The sequence below is a fragment of the Lactuca virosa genome, chromosome 6 (assembly GCF_052849685.1).
Source record: "Lactuca virosa cultivar CGN04683 chromosome 6, Lactuca_virosa_CGN04683_v6, whole genome shotgun sequence".
Classification (NCBI taxonomy): domain Eukaryota; kingdom Viridiplantae; phylum Streptophyta; class Magnoliopsida; order Asterales; family Asteraceae; genus Lactuca; species Lactuca virosa.
In genome coordinates this window covers 180,496,591-180,507,770 of record NC_136431.1, presented here as the reverse complement: position 1 = coordinate 180,507,770, position 11,180 = coordinate 180,496,591, and the positions used below count along the sequence as shown (strand labels likewise).

Here is an 11,180-nt window from a genome sequence, read left to right as displayed (position 1 = left end):
TTGCTTACTTAGCTGGTAATTTGTTATTTTAATTTAAGTTCTTATGATCTTGCAAAATCAGTAAAAACCTCCAATTTAAATTTGTTTTATAGTTTAATTAGAAGTAGTTAAATTAATTAACTAAATTTTGTTCCCTGTGTTCGACACCCGACTTACCAAAGCTATTCTATAATCCGACTAGGTACACTGCCTATAGGTACATATATTAGTTAAGTTAGGTTATAAATTCAAAACAAGTAGGTACTATTGTGCACATCACAACTTTATGATGATCGTTTTTTAGAACCAGGAGAAAGGGGAAACTCTATTGACCACTTCTATGAAGAAACCTATATTGGACGCTTTACTAGTTCCAGATCCCATCATCCAGCCTCAACCTCTTGACGCAAATCCTTCTGATAAAAAATGAAGTATAACTGTAAACAGGGAGAGAGAGAGAGAGAGAGAGAGAGAGAGAGAGAGGTCCCTCTTTTTTTTTAATTATTAAAATAAATAAATAAATATTAAATTTAAAAAAAATGAAATAAAAATAGAAAATATATACCCCAAGGGTATTACAGTCATTTTAATATTTATAGAGACCATAATATAACGAAACTAACTCAAAATGACCACAAATTCAAAAAAAAAAAAGGTTGGGGTTTGGACGTAAACCCGAAAAAAAAAATTAGCAGAGAAAGGAATGGAGCAAAGAATGTGAGATCCTATTGAGGTGTACTTGAAAATCTCCCATGGCATTCGACATAAGTTTTGGAAGTTTTTATTATGTGCAAAGAAGGAGATGGCGCTATTTTGCTTCGATATGATATATAAGTGAAATATCAATAAAAGTATTGCTCTCTATTATGACTTATACAACCATGCAATTCCTAAAATTCCATCATGATTCTCGGTGACCTCAAAGGTGGTTTACCTTAAACAAAGATCATCCTTCGGACCCTTTGACATCTCGTTGAATAGATACTAGAGGTATCCCCCTAAGTGAGAAGTAACTATACATATGATTTTCAATAGAGTCGGAGGCAGATTTAATTGTGTATCACCAACGATTATGCACAGATGTGATTTTGAAGGTCATGACTTGATATCACCTGATAGGCTAAAGATGTTTTGTGGAGGCTGGAGAAAATGCTTTGGAGCTAAAGTCGATAATGGTTCTTAGATAAGTTTACGAGGAAGACAATGATTGTAGGGTCTCAAATAACGTATGTGTGCCCTGCATGGAGGTAAAGGAGAAGGCAAGTGGTTTGGGCGTCTTAAAGTCCATACCAAAGTTGTCCTTTGGCCTACTTTTGCTAGAATAGTACTCCATGATATAGTTTTTTTTGGGACATGAGATCTTTCAGGAAATAGGAAGACTTTATTCACAAGCCAAAATATACCAGTATATCACATCACAGTGTTGCAAATCACTATGGTATTGTATTTGGTTGGGTTTTCATTTCACATATCAAAGCAGAAACAGTATGCAAGTTGAACAATATCATCAAGACCACACATCATATGCCTCTCCCATACATAGCTTTAGCAAAGAAAAAAAATACAAGGGTAGTTGCAAATGTTTGAAGGTAATTTGATATGAAGTTACTGAAGCTGTCTACCAACATCCAATTGAATGATAAAAAGACACATGAAAGAAGGGCATCTTAAATAAAAATAGACAGATAGATACTAACTAGTAAGACATCATGAACTCAAGCATCAATAAATCGAATATCAAAGGTGTTGGGATGAATCTGCCACACATTCAATGCTGCATACTCTTCTAAGCATTCCTTGAGCTGAGCCTCGGTGTACCCCTGTTGACAACCCAACATTCATCTCTATAATTATGCAAAAAAAAGAAAAGAAGAGACATATAATAATGATAAGAAGAAGAAAGAGAGCAGCTAACTGACCATTCTTGAGATCCTGTTAAGAGCTTGTCCATAGGTTACATCCATCTTGTTGGACCTTGCAGCTTCATCACGTAGTATTGAGTATATATCTGAGATTGCATCAAGACCAGATTTCTGGCGATCTTCAGAGTACAATGAAAATTTTGACATCTGCATCAACCGCAGTGCTTCGTCCACGTCACTCTGAGCCACCACATCTGAGAACCTCAGCCGAGCAAGTGCCTGTGTCATCAATCCACATATTCATATTACTAATTTACTATTGCTAGTATATAAATTAATACAGTAAGAAATAACAACTCACAGTTGATATGCGCAGAATGCTGAGAAGCGTTCTGATAGTGGTGTAGGAGTGAGGGCTGTTTGATTTTGCTTCTTCTTGCCTGATGCTTGAATATGCAGTGGCTATGTACTCCTCCAGCTCTCTTGGTATACTAGGAGACAGCTTCCGAGCAGCTGATATGTATGCCCTATTATCATCATTTATTATATCATATCAACAACACAATCAATCCTCTCATACTTTGCAACTATAAACTTTTTTTTTTTTTACCATTGAGTGATATCAAGGGAATATGAATATGTGTGTGTTTACATTTTACAATACATACCTGAGAACAGAAGCTTCAAGTGGAGCAAAGCCAAGGGCAGGAGATTCTCTGTTCTGGTGGACATAAACAACATGCCTGGCCATTTCAAGATCATTGTCCATATCTGCCTTGTCAAGGATCAACCACAAAAGATCAAATCTTGATAGAAGTGCAGGAGGCAGGTTTATATTTTCAGCTGGAGTTCTGCGGAGATCATATCTCCCCCTGAATCATCAAACAAAACATTCATATTAGTAATTAAAAAATAAATGATAATGACAATAATAATGTAAAGAGTAAATACCAGGCAGGATTGGCAGCAGCAAGAACTGCAGTTCTTGCATTGAGAGATGTGGTGATCCCGGCTTTGGCAATGCTAACCGTCTGCTGCTCCATGACTTCATGTATGGCAGTCCTGTCTGACTCATCCATCTTATCAAACTCATCAATCGCACATATCCCCATATCAGCCAGCACCTACACCCATCCATTTATTTATATATTTTCTTTGTTTACATATTAGAATATATGAATAGTAACAAAATCCTGACTCACCAATGCCCCCCCTTCCAGCACAAACTCATTTGTGACCGGGTCCTTCTGAACAGCAGCTGTAAGACCAACACCACTGCTTCCTTTTCCAGTTGTATACACACCTCTTGGTGCAACAGTAATTATGTGCTTAAGCAGCTGACTTTTTGCAACTCCAGGATCACCCATCAAACATATATGTAGATCCCCTCTTATCTGAAACAAATTTACCATACTATCTCAACTTTAATCTCATACTTGTATTGTGCACATGGTTTTAAAGAGAAACAAAAACACTACTTTTAACCATGATTTACCTTCATCCCATCCTTGAGCTTCCGATGAGGAGCGCCCACTAATAAGAGTAAAAGAGCTTTCTTGATATCTTCATGTCCAAAAATCTCAGGAGCCAATGATCTAGACAGCTTGTTGTATATGTCACCATCCTCAGCTAACCGAGCTATTTGTTCTTCCTCAACCCCTTTCAGTTCATAGCTGCACAATACCAAAATAAATCCCTCAACCACCAAATGCATAACAAGGAATATTTTCTATTACATACAAAATCAACAACATTTTCAATTCTTGGAGTTTTTATTTACCCCCTTTTTTCATAAACAACCATCACAAAGTATCGAGATTCATTGTGATCCACAACTTTAGTCTCATTGAAAGATATTTAGGTATTGAAAAGACATTCAATTCAAAAGTTTGATAGTTTTTGGGACAGATGATATACTACTAAAAAAAGATGCTTATGACCATAGAAATCTACGAGTTGCTTACTCTTCGTATTTTTTCTTAAAATGGGAAATAGACATAGTCTCCAAGTATGTATCTGCCACTAAGCCTGCTCGCATTGCTCTAAACCCAGTATAAGGAATAGGGAGAAATATTCCAGATAACTCAACAACATCTCCTGGGGATACCTGAAAGTTTAAGTAGGTTTCACAAGTGTTAACAATATTGGCAGTTAGCTTTAAAAGCTAGTATCAATATTAAAAAAATGAAAATTCAGCAATCTTCATAAAAAACAACCTTTCTTGTAAGTTCCCCTCGAAAGTGAACAGTCATCGCACGAGGAATATGACCTTTAGGAACATGTTCAGTAAGCTCTTGAATTTTGGCCTGAAATTTATCATTGTAACATCCAATGTAAGAGAACAGATTTGAGGAGCTTTAAAAAACATCTCCCATTGCACAAAATGTGAAAATCACTGCAAAAAGGTATCTTGAACTGACCTCTTGAAATTTTAAAAACTTTGAAGCTCTGAGTTGGAGGATAAGGTGTCCTTTTGCCCGGTTAACCTGACAACGCTTAGATGGGCATTCGAATAGAGGCATGAACACTCGAGCAGTTACTTCCTGTTTCATAGAGATAGCATGTTATAAAGGCAAAAACAGGCGAGCAACGTTTAAAAAAAATCCCACATGCTGGATTGGGCATGATTACTACATACATACCTGATATATTTCAAAACCACACTCTTCACATGTGTACACAGCAACCTTCATCAATGGTTTTACATCTGAACAGCGAGTCACAATGCCAGATATCTTGACAAGCTGGCCAATATGTGAAGCCCTAACCTCCCTAATGGTAAATGGCTGGACCTTGGAGGAAGCTTTGATGTAAACTTCGCTGAATTACAAACAATGAGCATTAGAAACTTGGCAAAAAGTGTAACTAGCACAAAAACGTTAATTCTCAAGCAATTAGCATGTTAACATAATTTCTATGGATAAACAGATAATACACCTACAAAACGATTTGGACAATGAATCAAATGCAATGATGGACCCATTTCAAAGTTGCTTGCAGGGCCACAGCCCAGGGCAGCATGTTCAGATGGGGCATCAAATTTTGTCGACCTCTAATGGGTATAGTTGACTTGGGTTTAAATTTTTATCCACAAACTAGTCTAGCTGATAAGGGAAGCGGAGAGGGCATGGCACGATCTAAGTTGAAAAGTAAAAACAAGCGGCAATGTTATCTCGTTCGATGGAAAAAAGCACGCCTCCCTGTAGAAAACGAGGAGACGGCCGGCTGGCAGAAGGATGTGTGGTCTTAGGTTTCTTCTCTCATTATTTTCTTCCAAAAAACCCACGCTAATTCCTGTGTTGATTCCTTCTTTCATACTGAGGGGCAAAGTTTGAGGCTTTCTGATTCTATCATTCATACTGATGACTGAGATCTGCTTTTCTGATTCGTTTCATCTAAACAACAATGAAAGTCGCTATTCTGATCCACTTATTGATTCTATTTTTTGAGGACTGAGGTAGTTCCCTTTCTGGATATCAATTCTCACTCCATGCCGGCTGTTCATGATCAAGATTTATGTTTCTCTAATTCTTTATTAAGTAGATTTGTTGAAGATCTGGCTGTTGCTTCAACAATTTGGATTAGATGCTAATATATTTTTTTCAGCTTTTGCAGGTGGAACAATACATGCCTACGTTTGAAGAAAATTTGGATTAAAGATTTAAGCACTTGTACCAAAAAAACCATTCGAAATTACCCATTTACATTAATAAATAGTTACTAATATTTGGAAAAAAGATCTTAACATTTTATTTGTTTGGACCTAACAATTTCCGTCATAAATTGTAATGAAAACTAGATAAGTTCGTTTTAAACTTTTCAAATCGACCATCTGATGATCCTGGTCTATTCCATCAAATTGCTCGAACCTTGGATGATTTTTGCAAAATTTGTATGATTTTCCAAATTTATTGGAGGTACACTGCCGACTGTGGTAAAGGGAAATCTTTCTAAAACTGAAACATACACTACCTACTATGGTTAAGGTAAAGCTTGAAGGGAATATTGAAGGCAAAATATATGTAGGCATTAAATAGTCTGTCGCCCAGGGCATTGGAAACATACGGACCGGCCCTGATTGCTTGTCATGTAGAAGCAACTTGGGTAAAGATGTCGGAAATCAATTTATTAAAGTGATAAAAGTTTAAAAGCCAGAACCAATTTAAGAAGAAAAAAAAAACAACTAGTTTATACTTACTAAAAACGCCTAATTTCTGGGGGCATCTTCTGTCTTGGGTCGGTCCCATCAGGATTCTCATTGCCTTCCTCGGCTCGTTGTGTGTGAAATACGTCAGAATCGTCCTCCTGAATAGCCTCCGTTGGCTCAGGGATCAACTCATCAATAGCATCAGCAAAAATTCCAACATATCTCCGGGTGTTCTCGGTAACTCGTCCCACAAACTCCTCATCCAAATCCTTGTACTGATCCAAAACAATATGAAAAGGGTGTTAAGCATCAAATCTTAGAACTTACGTCGTAATAAGGTACTAAATGAAGGTCATGAACAAGGAATATACATCAAACAGATCTTCGAGGTCAATTTCTATTGCTTTCAGTTTCCGATTCGCGACATCTTGCTGTGTAGGAAAAAAACCGCAAAGTAAATTAGTACATAAAACGTCAAAGAAATATTTATGGGCACAAGACAATAGGGAAAAACCTACAAGGATGCTAATATATTTGGCTGATGCAGAGTTTTGAAGAAAATCTTTCGCTAGATCTGTTGCAAAAGAACAAAAATGAACGGTCAATTAGCACTTACAGAGTTGATCTACAGTGATTAGGTTTAGCATATGGAAAGCATACCTTTGTCCCGGCTAAAATCAAGGTCCTTCATTGTGCCAAATTTAGTGAGTGAGTCAGAGAGCGAGAGGAGGAGGAGGAAGTAGAAGAAGTCGCGGGAAACGGAGATGAGATTTGGCGCCTAAATGGGGATGGAGGCTGGCTTTTTTATTTTGTGATTTGGAGCTGTGCCCTTCCTTTCCATTTTATAATGTTTTCACTTTCCCATTCTTATTTGATACACCGGGGTGGGACAAATTCCCAAACTTTGCTGTTAGTATTTATTTTTACTCAACCAAGTAATCAAAATTAACTACCGGGCTATAATCTTCTCACCTCAAATTCTCTCTTTCTCAAAATTTAAAATGTCTCTGGATTTACACTACAAAAGCTTGAATCCAATTTTTAAGTTTTATATATTAATGATATATGTCGAAGTTATATGTGTATTTATGAAGTTATGAAATGTTGAAATTATTATATATATGTACTTGATGGATGATGGTTTAAAATGTTATGAAATGTAGCAAAAAAATTGAAGCCGAACCCGAAAAAAAACCCGAAACCGAACCGAAAAAAGACCCGTATCGGACTAGTTTAGAGCCAAAACCAATCCGAAAAAAGACCGATCCAAAAAAGGACGGGACCGAAAAAGGACCGACGAAGAACCGATCGGGACCGGTCCAAAAAAAGACCGATCCAAAAAAAAAAAGACCGACTCAGGACCGATTTTTGTGCACCTCTCTATTAACAAATTTAGTTATTTTTAGACTAAACTGCACAAATTGTCATTGTGGTTTGCTCAAAATTGACACTTTGTTCTAAAAAAGTTTTGACTAGCACCACAGGTCTAAAGTTTTCATTTTGTTGCGATTTTGGTCCAATTTGATTTAGAAATATTTAAAATGACGGATTTACCCTTGGTACTTTCTTTTTCTATTTTTTTATTTATTTAAATGTTTTTTTATGATTAAAAGAAAAATAAAAAAGAATCTCTCTCTCTCTCTCTCATTGCCATCAAACACCCCAACGTCGCTGCTGTCTTCCACCTGTTGCCTCCGTTCCAGCATTCACCTGTCATCACCCTCCACTAAAAGTGTCCACCGTGCAACCACCACAACTCTGTCACTACCCCCGTTCTCCCTCTTCTTCTATTAAATGAATCTGCTGCCTTCCACCTCGTCGTAAATGGTCGGACACAAGAAAAAACCAGACAGCAAGCTGTCGGCGCAGCTCCTGCCTTCGTCACCCACTCCGTCATCACCAGTCACAGCCACCATCTCCAACTTCTGTTCTTTTGATTTTCTCCAATTCCACTCCTACTGCAAGAATCTTCAGGGTTTAGGACTATGTTCAACAAAACAGATAGAAGCAATGTGCCCTCCATCTTTCTCCATTAAAGCATTCTACATTCTAGTGTTCGAATTACCCTCTCTTTTGCGGTGTAATTTTACCAGATATTGAAGCTTGCCCGGAAAACTTTGATTTAGGTGTGATTAGGGCTCGAAAACCCTCAATTGGAGCAACAATGACAGCGTACCTGCAACATGCCCTTCTTCGCTATCATCGGCACATCGCCACTGAACATCCTCTCCGATGAAGATGATGAAAGAAAAAAAAAATGACGGGTCATTTGATTCCTTGGTTTGGCCCTTTGCGATTCACACAAAAAAATGGCAATGGGGACTTACGTAGTAGCAGCAGCAACATAACAGAGGTGGTTGATGGTGGTGACCAAGAGCAGCTCTACGGTGGCAGGAGGTTGCCCGATAGTCTAGCGGCTGCTTCTTTTTTGCTTATGTCGGCAGTGGTCATCGGAGGGGAAGAGGGAAGAGGTAAGGTAGCAGGTTGGAGGGTTGTGTGGTGTTGGAAATAAGAGGGAGAGAGAGAGAGAGAGAGGGAGAGAGAGAGACAGAGAGAGAGACAGAGAGAGAGAGAGAGAGAGAGAAAAAAATATTTCATTTTTATTTTGTTATAAAAAAATATAAAAATAAAATAGAAAATGCAAATTTTCTTTTTTATTTTTTCTTTTAATAAAAAAAGTATTTAAATAATAAAAAACTGAAAAAGGAAAAAAAAACAAGGGCAAAATAGTCATTATGAAAAACTTTATAGAAAACTGGACCAAACTCGCAACAAAATGAAAAGTTTGGGCCTCTGTGTTAGTCCAAAACTTTTTGGACAAAAGTGGCAATTTTCAGCTAACCACAATGACCATTTGTACAGTTTTGTCTATTTTTTATGTTAAAAAGAGAGTATAGTCCAAAAAAAGAACCCTCGTTACACTTGCTCATTTTCCCATATGAATTCCAGCAATCATATTTTTTATTATGATTTTTTTAAGAAAAAAAAAACAAGTGAACAAATTAGATTCAAATCTTGTAATTTTTTGTCAATATCAGTGGTCCGGTTGAATAAACAATTAAAATTCATAAAAGTTTAAATCGTATTAATAAACCTCAACCATTTGCCAAGAGTCCTTTGATCCAATGGTATGAAATGAAACGAGACTATGTGATTATGAAGGTGTGAGTTCAAATGTTTTAAAAAATAATATATGGATTGGTTTCTGAATATATGACCACCAAAACAATTTACGTTTGCCAATGTTCACAACATATAAAAGATAAATCAAAGGAATGTTTCATGATATTTCATTTTGTTCAATGTAGGTAGTTGACAACAGTTTATATTTTAAAAGTAAATCAAATGATTTGATGATGAAAATACATGTTTAGGACTTGGCATCTTATCTTGTGTTTGCGAGTAATTCACAGAACCTACTACAAAACACATACACTGTGTGCTTGTATTGTATAAGAGAAAATGAATTAACAAAACACAATGAATTCCTTGATCGGTCCCTACAAAATAATCGAATACCACATACATATAAGATAGAAGGGGAACAATTGATTAGTATGTTTGGTGCATTCCAAATAATTTGTTAAAAAGATAATGACATGAAATGCCAATTTAATGGTTGATTAAAGAGAAACAAATAACAATTATCACTAATTACTAATCTAACCAAATTAAGGAAGTAATTAACCATTTTTAGCCAAAAATTAGGAATTGTCCCAAAATAGCCCACGAAACCGTAGGTATTTAAAATCGTCTACTGTTTCACTAATTCGTCTACTATTTCGTGTTTAGTATAAAAAATAAATAAATAAATAAATAAATAATTCATTTTGAAGATATAAAACCGTAGGTTTTTTTAAAACTTACGGTTTTCTCTTTATAAATACGGTTTTCCAAACCGTAGCCTACGGTTTTTGGTTAAATCTATGTTTTTTTTAATGAAAATTACAGGTTTTTGGTTGAAGTCTACGGTTTTGGGTTAAAAAGCTACGGTTTTTTTTTAATAGAGAGTATTTTTTAGAGAATTATTTTGATTAAAAATATTGTTTGTAAAATGTAGAGTAGTTTTTTGACAATTATTTTGTTAAAAAATATTTTTTGTAAAATATAAAATTGTTTTTTGCTTTTTTGAAATTGTTGACTTTTTTTTTGGTAAATTTGACTACTTTTTAGGTAAATTTGACTACTTTTTGCTAAAATTTACTACTTTTTTACTAAACTTGACTAATATTTCTTCAATTGTCTACTATTTTCTCTCAATGGAGCACTCGAAGAACAACGAGGTACGTCCATTTTTAATCAAAATTTTACCGTATTGTTGATTAGGAATAGTTTTTTTATATGTGGATAACTTTTTTTTTTGAAAAAAACTGAAAAAAAAAAATTTAAAACGGTAGGTTTCGTAGTCCACACTGCACAATCTGTGCAGTGTGGACTTGTACACCGTAATTTCGTAAGAATTTTAATTTTTTTTTTTCGGTTTTTTTCAAAAAAAAAGTTATCCCCATATACAAAAACTACTCCTAATCAACAATACGATAAAATTTTGATTAAAAATGGACGTACCTCGTTGTTCTTCGGGTGCTCTATTGAGAGAAAATAATAGACAATGGAATAAAAAATGAAGAAAAATAAGACATTATATACTATGACCCACTGGACCACAAAACAGTAGACGGGCCACGAAAGAGTAGTCCGTTGCGACGAAAGAGTAGTTTTCGAATGTTGACCGTAGTCAACCCTAGCCTATCTACTATTTTGTGGGCTAGTTTTGGCTAATATGTTTTTTTTTTGGCTAATTTTAGATAGATAATTAGTGTATTTGGCTAGATTAGTATTTTCCCCAAACAATTATTCATCTATCATCACTTACTCTAGACAATAGAAAAGGAGACCGATCCTATGAGTTTCTAATTTTTAGGGTGGTGATAATCTGAATTGAGCCACCAATCTAAATACAATACATGGATGGATATGATCCGAATAAACAGTTGACTTGGTATTTAATTTTTGTATATGAAAACAATAATCTAGACCCCAACACCATGGATTTGATTGGAATTGGACCACCAACCACACTACACTTGTGATGCTCTCTCTCACTCTCTCTATATATAACACAAGCATACAACAAACAGATATGCTGCTCTCTTTTTAAAAAAAGAAAAAAAATCCCCGGATTGGATTTGGAA

General features: G+C 35.7%; 1 protein-coding gene across 1 annotated transcript; it reads right to left on the bottom strand.

Annotated features, from left to right (window-relative positions):
* Positions 1–1,473: 1,473 nt before the first annotated feature.
* LOC145121001 (DNA replication licensing factor MCM7) lies at positions 1,474–6,835 on the bottom strand. The gene is made up of 15 exons (XM_079056786.1): positions 6,649–6,835; positions 6,507–6,562; positions 6,360–6,419; positions 6,040–6,263; positions 4,484–4,661; positions 4,262–4,384; positions 4,058–4,147; positions 3,806–3,948; positions 3,337–3,514; positions 3,044–3,235; positions 2,793–2,965; positions 2,510–2,713; positions 2,203–2,368; positions 1,899–2,120; positions 1,474–1,799 (listed from the first exon to the last, which is right to left on the bottom strand). The coding sequence occupies exons 1-15, from the start codon at positions 6,677–6,679 to the stop codon at positions 1,695–1,697; spliced, it is 2,145 nt and encodes a 714-aa protein (XP_078912912.1). The 5' UTR covers positions 6,680–6,835; the 3' UTR covers positions 1,474–1,694.
* Between the last annotated feature and the right edge of the window lie 4,345 nt (positions 6,836–11,180).